Source organism: Pelodiscus sinensis, chromosome 8 (genome assembly GCF_052426305.1).
Source record: "Pelodiscus sinensis isolate ZL-2025 chromosome 8, ASM5242630v1, whole genome shotgun sequence".
Lineage (NCBI taxonomy): Eukaryota > Metazoa > Chordata > Testudines > Trionychidae > Pelodiscus > Pelodiscus sinensis.
The window spans coordinates 9,792,878-9,808,617 of NC_143059.1; the positions used below are offsets into that span (position 1 = coordinate 9,792,878).

The 15,740-nt window shown below is 43.3% G+C and overlaps 1 protein-coding gene across 2 annotated transcripts in view; it reads right to left on the bottom strand.

The window, feature by feature from the left end:
• The window catches only part of POLR3A (RNA polymerase III subunit A), a 50,242-nt gene that overhangs the window by 15,411 nt on the left and 19,091 nt on the right, over positions 1 to 15,740 (bottom strand). Inside the window, exons 15-22 of one of the 2 annotated variants that reach the window (XM_075934728.2) lie at positions 14,920 to 15,084; positions 14,459 to 14,631; positions 12,411 to 12,522; positions 11,150 to 11,268; positions 9,625 to 9,762; positions 6,714 to 6,884; positions 5,852 to 5,965; positions 3,728 to 3,763 (exon numbers count right to left, since the gene is read on the bottom strand). In XM_075934728.2, coding sequence (XP_075790843.1) covers positions 3,728 to 3,763; positions 5,852 to 5,965; positions 6,714 to 6,884; positions 9,625 to 9,762; positions 11,150 to 11,268; positions 12,411 to 12,522; positions 14,459 to 14,631; positions 14,920 to 15,084 — 1,028 coding nt within the window. The remainder of the gene's footprint in view (positions 1 to 3,727; positions 3,764 to 5,851; positions 5,966 to 6,713; positions 6,885 to 9,624; positions 9,763 to 11,149; positions 11,269 to 12,410; positions 12,523 to 14,458; positions 14,632 to 14,919; positions 15,085 to 15,740) is intronic. The other variant, XM_075934729.2, reaches the window with a different exon arrangement.

Genomic DNA, 15,740 nt, shown 5'->3' on the forward strand with positions numbered 1-15,740 from the left:
GGGCCAAACCAGGGAAACTCTTCTGCCCCCCTCCTGGCCCGGAGCCCTTAAAGGGGCACGGTCTGGCTACGGTGCTTGTGCCAGGTGCAAGCCTACCAGCACCCAGCCAGCAGACCCTGCACCTGGCACAGCACGAGCCAGCCACCCGCTGCCACCCAGCCCCCTGCCTCTTCCCGGGACCAGGCTGGCGGCTCTCAGGAGCCTGCCCGGAGCCGAAAGAGGCGGGAGCCCGCCTGGTCTAGTGCGGAGATCGTGTACCTCATCGAGGTTTGGGGGGAGGCCTCCAACGTCCACAACCTCTGCACTAGACACAGGAAAGTGGCCATCTAGGGCAGGATAGCTGCCAGCCTGGCCACATGTGAACCCAGGAGCAGGTTTGCATGAAAATCAGGGTGGTCCAGTGAGACCCCCGACCCTGAGCTTAGAACATAAGAACGTAAGAACGGCCGTACTGGGTCAGACCAAAGGTCCATCTAGCCCAGTAGCCTGTCTGCCAACAGCGGCCAACACCAGGTGCCCCGGAAGGGATGGACCAAAGACAATAACCAAGCCATTTGTTTCGTGACATCCATCTCCAGCCTTCCACAAACAGAGTCCAGGGACACCATTCCTACCCCCTGGCTAATAGCACTCCATGGACCCAACCTCCATGACTTTATCTAACTTCTCTTTAAACTCTGTTATAGTTCTAGCCTTCACAGCCTCATGTGGCAAGGAGTTCCACAGGTTGACTATTTGCTTTGTGAAGAAGAATTTCCTTTTATTAGTTTGAAGCCTGCTACCCATTCATTTCATTTGGTGTCCTCTAGTCCTTATATTATGGGAACTAATGAACTTTTCTTTATGCACCCTCTCCACACCACTCATGATTTTATAGACCTCTATCATATCCCCCCTCAGTCTCCTCTTTTCTAAGCTGAAAAGTCCCAGTCTCTTTAGCCTCTCTTCATATGGGACCTGTTCCAAACCCCTAATCATTTTAGTTGCCCTTTTCTGAACACTTTCCAAGGCCAAAACATCTTTTTTGAGGTGAGGAGACCATGTCTGTACACTGTAATGAAGATATGGCGTATCATAGTTTTATACTTCCCCTCCTCCTTCTTCCCCTGGCTTCCCCCTTCCAGCTCCCTCCTCCCAGGTTTCCCCCTCCCTTCTCCCACCCTCTCTCTTCCCCTCTCGCACCTCCTTTTCCCAGTCTCCCCAGAGGTTAAACCCCCCCCTCCCAGTTTTGTTAAATAAAGAGAGTTTCTATTTTTGAACACACGTTTACTTTACCTTTTACATCAGGAAGGAGTGTTAGGGAGGGGTAAATGGAAGGAGGTGAGGGAGGAATGGGGCTCGAGCTCCCGATGGGGAGGACTGGGGTGGCTCTGCAGGCTCCTCAGGGTGGAAGCTCTCCTGCAGGGCCTCCTGGATCCTGACAGCCCCCGACTGACCCCTCCCCCCGGATGGCAGCCTGTGGCAAGTGCAGCCGGGCTGATGACCGAGTGCTGTGATGTGCCGAGTGTGGGCACTCAGGGCACTCCAAGATAGGACTGCTTTGCTGTCCCTCACCGAGGTAGACAAGCAAGTGGGGAATCCTGAGAACTGTCTGTCCAGGGTTGGGGGTCGGGTCCCTTTAAGCACAGTCCTCGGCTAGCCTGAGGCAGCAGCTCCATGCTCTAAGTCCTAACCTGATGCCCTGCTGGCACCTGTTCCGGCCAGCCAAAGTCAAAGTCAAAGTGGAAGAATAATTTGATAAAAGTATAACACAGGACTTGGGAGCTTCAACTTATCCCCATTTAGAAGATACCTTGTTGTGTTGTGTAATTTCTGCCTATTTTAACCTTATGGCATACTTCTCTCCCTTTAATCATATTCAGTCAGAAGTACACTTGTCACTTTTTCAGATCTTTCTATCAGAACATCTCAACCCTTCGTCATTTGTCAATTACCTGTTAGGGAGTAAGTATTAAATAACCATGTGATAAGTAAGCAGCTCCCTATTACAGATAAGCAAATAGAGAGGGAGGTTAATTATTTCATAAGGTTACATACTTCCAACTCTAAGGCAACAAAAAAATATATGATTAAAAGCCATACAATTTTGGGAAGTTTGAGAGCCACCGTTGAAGTGAAACTAACCAAAAGGAGTAGAAATTTACTTTTAAAAAAATACAAGGCAACATTTCACCTAATCAAATGGCTCCCAGAGCTGGGGCATTTTGAAAACAAATATTTGAGACTTGCAATAAAATTACAAGAGTTAGCAAGTGAGTATCTTTGAGACACAGAACTAGGACCCAGACAAGAAAACCCATTTACAGACAATCTTTTCGTTTTAACTGTTCCTGACTACCTAACCAGCTTTCATCAAAACAAACAATTGGAATGCTTCTCTATACAATTTTCTGAGCTGCAAACAACAGGATAGGTGATCAAACCAGAGAACTGGTCTTAATTCAACAAGATGAAATTCAATATGACAAGTGTAAAAATCAAATGCACAACCACATAATATTACTGTAAAGGATCTGGCTGCTACAGGAGATCACAAAGTGAATTAGCCAACATGTGATGAAGTTGTGAAAAGCGCTATCATCACTCTGGAGCGTACTAACAGGAGCATTGTCTGCAAGACATGGCAGGTAACTATGCTATTCTACTTATCAATGGGGAGGTCTCAACTGTACACTATGGACAGTTCTAGTGCTGTACTATGAAGTTCTAGGTGTTATGCTTCAGCTCCACAAACGAAGTGGAGAGAGCCCAAAGGAGAGCAACAAAAATGATAGAAGTCTGGCATACGCAGAAAGGTTAAAGAACCAGGCTTCTTTAGTCTTGAGAAAAGATGCAGGGGAGGAGGGGAAGAGAAGGGGGATTAAGAGAGAACCTGATAATAGCCTTCAACAATGTTAACGACCATTCTAAGAGAGAACTGTGATCAACTGTCCAATGAAGGCTGGAGAAGTAGTTACGAGCCTAATCAGCAGCAACGTTTAAGTTAGATAGCAGGAAATACCTATAATCATGTGCTGGAAAAGGCTTCGGAGGGAGAACAAAGCATTCCCATCACTGGATGTTTTTAAAATGTTGGACAAGCCTATCAGGGATGGTCTAGGTAAACTTGGTCTAGCCTCAGTGTAGGAAGCGGGAATTGAGAACCTCTTCAACTCTCTTCCAGCCCTACCTTTCTATGATTCTCATTTAAATTCCAGTTTTATCCATCATATCAAATAAATATTGGTACAAAATCCAAAGCGAAGAACTGGAGAGAGATTTATTCTCAAGTGTCTTCCACATGTATGAGAAGCAGGGAAAGCTACCATCTAATTTCCAAAGACCTCCCCAATGTCTATGGGAAATTATGCTAAGTTTCCTCCAATTGCCATATACTAGTACTTCTGAAACAAGCTGGACTGTCAAGTTGTTAGACTGAGTTAATAACCTTAGTGAATAAGATGACTGATGAGAGGAGAGAAAACAGTGGTAGCTGAAATAAAGCTTCAAATGGCTAGTTCTTGTAATTTAGCTAGTAGAGACCGTCTTATCACATCTGAGTTTTGTTTTCATGTAAGACATAATAAAAAGAAACCTCCGTGGATTACTGGAGGAGAAATTTTAATTATAATTTGCCAGGCAGTAACGTACCTAGACCTATTTGTTACTATAAGCTCTTGCACAAACATCTTAAGTTAAATAGCACAAACATTAATGCTCACAAAGTGTACACACATGCTAAAATTACCTCATTATACTTTGCATAACCTGTCTCAGTTAATGCCTTCAAGAATGAATGGAAAAAAAAAAGGTAAAAAGAAAAGTGATTATGTCTGCAATTTACTGGTTAGAAATAAATCTTTCGAAAACAGTATTCCAAGGTGATGTACCTACAGCTTCGCATCTTAGTTTGAATTCTGAAAGCAGCATTAAAATATAGTGCAGCTCTAAAAATCAAGAAAATTGACTTTGAACTTTATGATGCTATCAGGTCAGAATTTATTTCTAAAAGCTGCAAAAAATTGTTTGCCATCCCACACAGTAAAGATTTGAATGCACATCTATTTATATTTACAGTAGTCCACTGACTCATCACTGGCATTGGGATAGCAAGTCACATATAGAAAGAGCTTTTTACAGCTCATCACCTTCTGCTCTGGAACATAGGGATCTATCATAAATAGCATAAAGCCACTAGACCTAGTTGCTGAAATTCAGTTTTATCACCAATAACCCAGAGGGCATGCCCTCTGGGTTAACAGATCAGGTTAGTAGTTCTTCTTTGTTGAGGCTCATCTATATTACCCTGCAGTGCAGTCTACTGGGTGTGAATAGCAGAACGCATTGAGGTGCTGTGCCATCACATTCCACTGTGTGGATGCTGCGGGCTCAGATTGACACCTCCCTCTTCATAATTACGTTAATGTCAACTAAGAACCTTTTAGTTCATGCCTGCAGCCTTGAAATGGGCGAGTGACAGTACAGCATTTTGGTGTGCGCTGCTATACACACCTGCATGGCAGCGTAGACATTAGCATTTACCACCAAAGGCTAAAACTCAAATTAGGAGACCGTATATATCTGCTTGCTTCTCTAAATATTTCAGTTATCTAAACACTTTTGTAAAACTTGAACATTACGTTTTGTGAAATCCTAATGCAAGCAGCCTGTGTTCACACTTCCTTTTAGGAGTGTGGGTAAGCCACAAGGAACAGCCCCCAATATAGCAAAGCAAAGCAAGTACTTGACGTGATTTGTTGTATTGGGAACCATAAGAAAATGGGTGTATACTCAAGAAGCAGGGCAAATGACAAAACATGGTTACACAAAAGATTGATAAAAGGGAAGATAAATGTGAATACTTTCACATTTACATCAAATTGATATTAGATAATTCCTTAATATTCCTCTGAGGTAGCCAATTCCTAGAACTATTTTGCAGTTGGTAATGAGTTGGAGAGTAGTCAAAGAGATTTAATTAAGGTGGCTCACCAGATCAATGACTGGCCCCTGCTCAAACCACTAGACTTAACTTTATAAAGAAAGAAATTGTAACAAACACAGATTTACCAAAGAACACAAAGGAAGAAATGAATTATCCATACTGAACTGCATTAATAAGAAATATCTTAAAGACAGGTGAGCAAGTAGGTGTTGCTGCTGGTAATGGATAAAACTTTCCTTTTGAAAATCTTTTTCAATGTGTTTATTGTCCCTGATTTATGAGGGAAGTGATATTTCTTTGTACTGTATGGTTACTAAGGGGCTGCGCCCCCCTTGTTCACTATGCTCTTTCTGGGGGTATATGTCTGGCTGGGGAGGGAGGGGGAATGCAGGAGTGGGCTGGGGGCATAGTGTCTGTCCAGAGGGGGCAGAAGCAGGCTGGGGTAGGTGTCTGCTGGAGGGAGGTGGTGGAGCAGGCTGGGTTGTGGGGTCTTGGTGGAAGGGGTATATGAGGGTGCAGGGTTTTGGTGGAGGGTGTGTCTGAGGGGGCTGGGGGTATGAGGTATCAGCTTGGGGGGTATGAGTGAGTGGGCTGGGGATGCAGGGTCTTGGCAGAGGTGGTGTGTGAGAGAGTTGGGGGTGTGGAGTCTCAGCAGGCAGCAGCTTCAGCTCTGCCCCCAGCAGCCGGGGATATCTGGGCCGAGGCTGCAGCATGGCAGCCTCTCCATGTGGCTGTCGGGAAGGGGAGGGCCGGGCTTAGCCCCAGGGGCAGGGCCTTGGGTACAAAGGGGCAGGGCTAGGGTTTGCCTTCCCCAGCTGGGCTTTCACCACCCATGCCTATCCCCACTGCCTGTGGATGCTGATGACGTCATTCTGTCATCCTGCAGGAAAAAAATGTATAGAGAGAGATTATGGATTAAGAAGTTACCTGCAGGAAACTGTCTCGGCAGCAAAGGAATTCAACCTTCTTCATGATGGACTCAGCAGTTAACACCAATTCATTTTTACTAAGAGCTGGTTCACTTTGACATGGATATACGGCCTTAAGCAATAACAAAGAGTTATACTTCTACATACATAGACCTCACAGGGCCATTGCATTAATTATTTTAGAGATTAGTTCTGTGTCCTACATGGACAATAAAGTCCATTAACACTTCACTGAATAGCATCCCAAATATATGTACTTGGAAAAATATCAACCCGTATTTTAATGATTACACCAATCAAATTATTTCAGCCAGTCACTTAAGTCCAATTTGCCACTTCCACAGAAAAAAAATTGGTCTTAGGCAAGATAAAATATGAACATTCTGCAAACAAGAAGAGATGTTCAGCCTTCAAACATTTCACAATACCTCGTTAGGCTCAGAGACAGCCAACAAGGCTCTTTTTACTTGTGAGCTGAGCAATCCAACAACTCGCTACGGAAGAAAAAATTTTCTTCCCAAAAAGCCCAATCCATCCACCTAATTAATTCAACGGTAGTCCAACCACTGACTTCAATGGGCTATGGGTAAGGCATGAACAGCATACCCTAAAATCTTCCCAAATGATCGTCTATTCATTCAATTTCAAAGGAGCTTTAGCATTCTTTAGTTAACATAAACCTGCTAACAAAGTCCAGCTGATAGATCTGGCAAGAAATTAAGTTTAGAAAGAAATCCTTACAACACTGAGCATCATACTATTTTATCATGATACTTCTCTATGCCCTAAATACTATTTCACGTCTCTGACATCTAGAGAACCTAAACATATTTGCAACAGATGATTTCAGAAAAACTGACTCTGATGTTGTCCAGGACTCGCTTGAATTCCAAAGGCTCATCTTTCCCTTCCATAGCGGCAGGATCTAAGCCATCTCCCCCATAAATGAACTGTATAATGTCACCAGTAGAACTTCTGACAGTCAGATCATATTGAGAACAAAGATCTTCAAGAGATTTCACCAGTCGTCTCTGGAAAAAAGGAGAGGAAGTAAAGATGACTGTTTTTTTAAGACTCTCCAGGCATTTGAGTTACAAAAAACCCCTTATGGAATATGGTGCTGAGAAAATAAAACTTTATTTCATACACTATCCATAAGATTTCATTTTATGTTCCCCTGAGAACAAAACAACTCAGCAGTAATAAATAAGTCAATGCAATATGAAGGTCTGCAAATTTTCCTTCATACACCTCATATAATTTAATTTTGCGCGCGCGCACACACACACACACACACACACAAATTTAATCACCATTAGAGTCTAATACTGTCCACTTTATCTGGAATTTAAAAATACAAATACTTTTTAGGAAAATGTCTTTACAATCACGTGTTTCTAACCAGCTTTGTTTTCTGGTATTATTTTTTAAATGCAAGAACATAGGAGATCTTGCCACAGAAATGGTCTTGCAGGAAGAAAAAAAGAGCACAGTCAGCCTGAACATTGGCCTCTTTTTAAAAAACACAGTGTTCTAATTTATGAGTCAGCCTTCAAGGTATTTGTGGCACATGTTCAAACCCACATAGCTGTGATTAGGCAGGGCTGGGCAAACAGGTCTTAAAAGAACGTGTGCTTACTTCAATTTACATGTAAATAATAACAAGGAGCTTGAGAAGACATGGCAAATCTATACTTTAAGGGTGTGTCTAGACTACAGAGTTTTGTCGACAAAAGTGGACTTTTGTCGACAAAACTATACCTGCGTCTACACTACCGCTGAGTTCTGTCGACAGAAGGTGTTATTGCATGTAGGGTTGTGTCTAGACTACAGGGTTTTGTCGACAAAGCAGCATGCTTTGTCGACAGAACTGAATGTAGTCTAGACGCTCTTTGTTGACAGAAGCTTTGTCGACAACAAAACTTCTGTTGACAAAACCCTGTAGTCTAGACGTAACCTAAGAAAACAGCAGCATGACATCTGGAAGACAGAGTGTGGCTGACTTGCTAACCAATTGCTGGGGTCAAAGTTGCTAGACTAGGGCAGTGGAAGAGACCTGCATGCTGTTTGTGAGTGACCTAGATGGCCACGATAGCTGCAAAATATATGAGGCACCAAAGGTTGGAGGACTGACGGTGACACAGCCCAACACTAGTCTGGATTGCATCCCAGAATGTCATACCTTCTAAATGGGGTCAGAGATTGCACCCAAATAAGAAAATAAGAATGTTTAAGATAGTAAGAATTTAAGTATGTGAATTTCAAGAGCACTCACACTGGCTATGACTATAATCAATGAAAGAGTTCTTATTTACCTAAATAGAGCAAAAGTTAGGCCAGCCTTGAGCTACATTCCAACAAGATCATGCACCTTCAAGTAAGTGTTCATTTTTGTAATAGGAGCCAAATTCTGCTTGCCTTACTTCAGTAGTCCCCTAAAGACTCTGAGATGACTCACACTAGTAAGATAAGCAGATTTGCCCCAGAACAGGCCATGATCACAACTAGGCAATGGAGAGAGCTTTCTTTTTCTTTTGATGGTTTAAACCAGGGATGGGCAACCAGGAATGGTGGGTGGGACACATGAGAAGCCCTCCTTCACCTCAGTGAGCTGCAACAGCCCGTGACCTATTGGGTTTACACCTGTGGTCCTGTGGCCCCCCATCTGCTCCCTCCTCAGCCACATGCCTCATGCACCAAGGCACTGGAGCCCCCTACTCTCCCCCGCAATCAGCAGTTTCGGGGTCTGTGAATCTACTGATTCAGATTCTGTCCCAGCTACTCTCCCTCCCTCCCAGAGCTGGAGCATCATGAGCAGCTGATTCACGGTGTTCCAGCTCTGAAAAAAAGGGGGAAGAGCAGGGACAAAGCACAAATGGGGCAATTCATGGCTTCTCCAAAAATAAGAAGTGTGGGGCTTTGGTGCCTCACTGCGCGAGGTGGAGGATAGCCAGGGGGTCCACAGGCCATAGGTGGAGCCCAAGTGGGCCACATGTGGCCCGCAGGCTGCCCCCTGCTAGTTTAAACCAAGAGTTTCAAGTTTCACTGTTATTATCTTTGTTTCTTAGTCCAAATCTACACTGCAGGGCGAAGGTCAGCTTAAGGTATACAACTCCAGCTACGTAAACAACACAGCTGGAATCGACGTACCTTAAGCCAAACTTGGCACAGTCTCCACAGTGGGAGGACAACAGGAGAAATGCTCCCATCAAGTTCCCTTACTCCTTCCGACAGAGAGGAGTACTGGTGCAGATGGGGGCCGGGACCCCACTCCCGACAGGAGCTGCTGGACCCACACAAGCCGGAACTGAGCAAGCATGGCTCAGTCCCAGCTTACACTGGTCCGGTACCACTGTGGCTCTATTTTAAATGTAGTAAGAGTCAGATGGCTCTTATTAAATTTAAAAATGCAGAGCCACAGCTGTCCTAGCTGTCCCAGCTAGCGCCGGTGTGGGGTCTATCTTCTGCGCGCCCAGCTGCACAGTTTAAATTTAAACTGCAGAGCCGCAGCGGGATAGCGCTGGACTGGCGTGAGCCGGGACAAAGCGCCCTCCCTTAACGACTAATTGGGTAGTTAATAGAAATTGTATCGACTACACGATTAGTCTATTACGCACCTCTTAACATCCTTATTTTAGAAGAGTAATGACTATGTTTTCCAACATCAAACACTAGATCAATGAGGTCTATTCAAGATATGACTGGCAACCATAATAACCCTCTTGCAACACCAAAACTGATATACATCTCTATGCCTTTATCAAGCGTTACCTGCATATATCCAGTTTCAGCTGTTTTTACTGCTGTATCAACTAGACCTTCTCGACCAGCCATTGTATGGAAGAAGAACTCAGTAGGAGTCAAGCCAGAATAGAAACTATTGGCAACAAAACCTTTTGCTGCTGGAAGCTAAAGGAGGAGGAAAAAAAGTTCTGAAGACACATTCTACAAGTCTGCAATAGCAAAACATTTCTTCTAGTGGGGTCTCCTGAGTTGCAACCTGGTTGGAGAACAACATGAATGCTCATTTTTGAGTGGCAATGAGAAAGTATGGCAGAAGCATGACTTCCACTTCTCAGCCTGGCCCTATGGATTGTGGAGTATCTAACATGATTCATACTGATGGGAGTTTCTAACTGTGGTCATTTTACTTTATCAACTTATTTTGGCTACTGATGAGGGTCTGGTCAATAGAATTTATACCGGGATGAGGGAACTTTTTTGGTCTGGGGATTACTGACCAACAGAAAAACACAAAAAGCCCTCACTCAGGTGACCTCCCCCCCCCCACAACTGAGAAGTGGAAAAAAAAGACACTAAGCCTCATGGGGGGAAGTGTGGTGTGCAAGGATCAGGGCTCCATGACTTGGCCCAATCAACTTTTCTAGGGAGCTAATAGATTTTGCGGGCCCCCTCCCCCAGGCTCAGAGGTGGAGCCAAAAGTAAGCAGTTCAGTGTGACGGAGGGAGCTGCCAGGGAACAGATTGGGGGTGAGTGCAGGGTCTGGGTGGGAGGTAGGGTGTAGGAGAGAATTAAGGTTTGGGGTGCCGTGTTTGGGACGGAGAAGGTGGGGCTGTTTCACCTCCGGGGCAGAGGGGAGCACGTCACTCTGCACTGCCTTATGCTTGTGGGCACCGCCCCCCGCTGCTCTCTCTGGCCGTGGGGGAAAAGCCTGCAAGTGAGCACTAGCTTCCCTGCACTGCTGTTTCTCCAGCCAATGGGGGAGGGCGAACGGCAGTGTGCAGAACCACTTCCTTCCCGTCAGGCAGAGCCAGACATGCAGGGGCTTTAGTGCCAGCTCCTTGCTGCTTCCCCCACTTTAGGGGATGGGGTAGTCTCACAGGATCAATCAAGGAAAGCCAGCAGTTGGATCTGGCCTGTGGGCTGTAGGTTTCCCAGCCCTGCTTTACACAAACTGCTCAGAGCCAATTTAGAAGCTTATTAAACTAAAACCCCATCACTAGCATCCAACTCTGCTGGGCTCTTACTACATTCAAAGTGCAGAGCTGCACTTTGCAGGTCAGGTAAACTCCTCGGAGAATGGGGGGGGGGGGATGTTGCACAAGCAGGGATGAGTAGTTCTAGTTCGCACAACTCTGGGACCACTGTGGCTCTTCCTCCCCTGCCCCCAGCACAGACCTGGCTTTAATCCAGCTCCCTCCCCTCCAACTTGCTGCCTCTGATACACAGGCAGGGGGGACAAAGAGTACTGTAGTTCAACAGTCACTTGACTAGTTGCATACATCCCTAGTAAGGACCTATTTGTCAGGACTAAAACCTGTTTCATGCTACTGACCTTACAATGCTTCTCGAAGTGAGGCAGAGACCTATTTTCAAATCCATCAGGCACTCGTGACCCACTGATAGCCTGCTGTCCTACACAGGCAATCATCTGGGATATATTAATGAAGGAACCTAAAGAACCAAGAGACATCAACATTAAAAATCCTCTAATGAAGGATGCTAGTTCAAAGTGGAGATGAATGGCACACCATTTACTAGGTCATAAGCAAATTGTTTTAAATGTGCAGTCAAACTCTTCAGTTATTTCTCCAATTCAAACCTACTTTCACAGGCTGGAGATACCAATCAAAATTAAGACATCCCTACAAGAACTCCTTGCCTGTCAATCAAAAGATTGAGTTTTCTATGGATCAAAGACCTTTATGATTGATTACAAGTTTTATGTTAGCATAATAAAAAATACCAATCAAGTTATCTACAACCCTATAATTCATGTTTATTAAAATCATTTCTTATTATTTCATTATTGGGCATCTCTTTTGCTGTTGACAGATACAATATCAACTGCTTTAAAAACCCATCTTGAATTTAGACCGTTTCTCTACACACATAGCTTCATTTGATTAACTCCTTCTGAAAATGGTCAAAACAACATAGACTTACTATGGCTTTAACTTCAGGATACCAAAATGTTATACAAATATAAATATTAATAAAACTCCTTCCCCTGTGAAGTATTACCTCTCTCCAATACAGATGGAGGCAAAGAGCACAATTAACTTGCTCAAGGTCACACAAGAAATTAATAGCAAAAGATCAGACAATACCCAAGCAAAAGAAGAAAACTAATTGGTTCAACTGATTTAAGCAAATCAGTAGAAATGAGGATCACAAAACATGACATGGAATGACTTGACTTTCCACTGCCATTATCTTCCTGACCAATACTTTTTCAGATAACCCCACAAAAATATGAGTGTATTTGACTCTGAAATAAATGTGTTTATTTGTGTATTTCCATAAGATTCCCTCTGGCAATGTACTGGATGGAGGATCTTTTTGTAGAGCAATAAAAACCTAAATCAATAAAAGAAAGGGTGGTACTGAGTGTGACCATTTACAAGGCAATTTAAAAAGAAGCTAGTTTTACCCTCTCCAAAGGTTCTGATAACGATACATGCTATGTACTTACACAACTGCATGTTTTAGACAAAACATACTTCTTAACGTTTAATGCAAAGGTGGAACAAGCAATTAACAGCAAATGATGTAAGCAGCAACTTCATGCAATATTGTAACTTCACTGATCTTACCTTTAGAACCACAGAGCGCCATGATAAGGGGACTGTTACTCTTATCTAGTTCTCTGAGACAGGCACTGCCAGCGTGGTCTCTGATCACAGAGAGCTCTTTAAGGATTAAGGCCTAAAATCACAGAGTTCAGACATTTAGTATTAGTAACAGGTAACGTGCACATAGTATACTAAGGCTAGCCACCAAAAAACCTTCAGCGATGTTCTGTATGAAGACTACAATAGCATCAAAAAGGCGAGCAAAAATTTGCTAAAATGTAAAAAATTTCTGTTTTCTGAAATGCATGAGAATCTTAGTGAAATGAATTACACAATGGGAGACCCACTATAGATTAGGGATGTAAAATTCCATTTAATCAGTTAGCCAGTTAAACCTTAGGTTTAACTGGTTAAGCAGGATGGGGGGGGGGAGGGGTTCTCTCCCCGGTTACCCATTCACAGCCTTACTATCAAGTTTATCTGTATGTGTTCTATAATGTATTTTGTGCAAGTATTACATTTAATAAGAGATTTTATTCCTCTTCTTCTCTACTTCGAGAAGGTAAAACTACTGCTTTTTGTGACTAGCATCGAATTGATTACTAGCAAAGTGACATCTTATTTTAGCTGTACAGAGCTTCTGAAAAACAGTGATTGAGCACTTCTAGAAATTGACTAGCTAAGGGTATGTCTACACTTGCACCCTCTTTCGATTTAAATATCCCACGCTTCATTTGCATATTCACATTATGGCACAATTTCAAAAGAGTGCTATTTTGAAATAACAGACTCGGTTAAGACGCCGTTATTTTAAGAGAAAACCCCTCTCTCAAAATAACTGGTAAACCTCATTGTCTGAGGAATAAGGGTTATTTCGAGAGAAGGGTTCTCTCTCGAAATAACAGACACTGTTAAGACGCAGTTATTTCAAAATAGCGCTATTTTGAAATAGCACCGTAATGTGAATATGGAAATGAAGATATTTAAATCCCGGCTTAATTTGCAATTTCGAATGTCTTCATTTGCATCCCTCTCTCGAAAGAGGGTGCAGGTGTAGACATACACCTAAGAGAACAAAGGTTTGAAACTTAATGGAGGCGACAGCTACATGATTACCCAGGTTCTTCAAGTTAGGCATGTATATAAGTACAATGATTCATTCCCCATAATTTTTAGGCGAAGTCATATTTAGAACCTGCTGTGTATTTTATAACCTTTTAATCAAATCTTACTGAAAACTATCTTGTAATAGGCTAGTATTGTTGTTTGTTTTACACAGTCCTGCAAGTAAAGCTGGCTTTGGCTTAGTTTGCAGCCTGCCTGACATGAGCTAAATGTTACTTTAAATTGCCTTGTCATCAAGTCAGCTTGTTTACAACAGCTACACAGAACAGAGATGGATATTTAATAAATTAAGATGCGCTTAAATTGAAGATAATGCAGCAATAAATTGTGTTGCCAAAAGCAGTTAGAGAAGTGGACTGAAAGCTAGCAAAAACACCCTATGCAGAGAAACAGGTCAAAGTGGCCTGGCCAAAACACGCATGATTGTGTACTATCAGAGAACACCACGAAAATGACAGCAAAATCTTACATGCCAATTAAAGTTCATACATGAGTATTGTATGAGTGAGATAAAATACTTAACTAATGATATGTAATATGGATGTCTAATTAAAATATGAGAGGCAGGGCTAAGGGAGCAGTTGTCCCAGAGCTCCTGGCTGCCACCACAGTAGCCCTGGACACTTAAAAAAAATCGCATTTGGAGTGCCACACACAGCTGAGAGGGGCCAGCATGGTGTGTTACAGGTGGCTGAGGGCTGACTGTGCCCAGCCCTACTGCTTCCTCCCACAGCCCTGTCCTTTCCAGAAACGGGGAGCCAGGCACATCCCCCACCTTGCCAAGGAGCCCAGCAAGTCTGTCAGCCCCCTGGAAATAGCACTTTAATAATATTTGTACCTGCAAGATATGCTTTCAATTAAAATAAAGTTTTGATTTAATAAACCTGGCCTGAGTGTGTGGCACCCTCATTCAACGCTATTATGACCAACCAAGTACCACTCACCTCTAATGTCTCTTCTGCGGTGCAGCCAGGCTGCTGCTGCAGCTTGCCAGTGTTCAAAGCTTCAATGTACTCATCACATTTCTTATAGCCGGCATTTAGCAGCTCATATTTAGCCTTTAGCAGCCCCTGTCCTGGAGTTACATCACCAATCCCAATTGAGAACCCTCGGTTAGCTACAGTAAAATTACAAAAAAAGATACTGATATATGTAAAAGAAGTTCACTGAGTTCTTTGCAGATAATTTTGTTCCATTATATGGCATTTGCAAATCCATCTCCTGAGTTAAAAACGAAATTGTGAACAGATGCACTTTTTCCATTTCCATCAAGTATCTTACTAATTTTATTTGTTTGAATAAGCTACATTTTAATAGCAAACTTCCTGGATTTAAGTTACAATATTACAGTAAAATATTGTTAGAACAAAAGGCTCCCCCTCCCGCCCCTCGCCAAGCTACTTACAGAGGTAGACAGGAGCAAGCCTAGCTAACCGTGACATAGCATCTGCTGCTTCCACCTGTCCCCAGTCTCTCAGCAGAATGTAAAAAATATTTTTCTTGGATCCGGATCCTAATGTTCCTTTGTCCATACTACCACTCATCAACTGGCTATTCTGGATTGTAACATCTGGAGGCACAAAAGGAAAATACTGAAAGCCTAACACCCTAAAAGACCAAGAGTTTAACTTAGGTTACCAGTCATTTAATAGTATTTCATCATAAATATGTTATCTGTCAAAGCAAAAAGCTGGAAAAAACCCCACATGCATTTGTTATGCCCACAGAAGTATAACACTGAATGAAAGAAGATACAGTCCAAGGCTATGTCTACACTGGCACCTTTTTCCGGAAATGCTTAAAACGGAATACTATTCCGTTTTCAGTTTTTCCGGAAAAGGAGCGTCTACATTGGCAGGCTGCTTTTCCGGAAAAGCCCTTTTTCCGGAAAAGCGTCTGTGGCCAATGTAGACGCGCTTTTCCGGAAAAGAGCCCCGAGTGTCATTTTCGCGATCGGGGCTTTTTTCCGGAAAAGACTACTGGGCTGTCTACACTGGCCCTTTTCCGGAACAGTGTTCCAGAATAAGGACTTATGCCCGAGCGGGAGCAGAATAGTTTTTCCGGAATAGCGGCTGATTTTGTACAGTAGAGCGTCGTTGCTTTTCCGGAAAAGCAAGCGGCCAGTGTAGACAGCTCGCAGCTTATTCTGGAAAAGCGGCTGCTTTTCCGGAATAAGTGGCCCAGTGTAGACACAGCCCCAAGTGTCTCAGAAACTGTCCTCCCCTG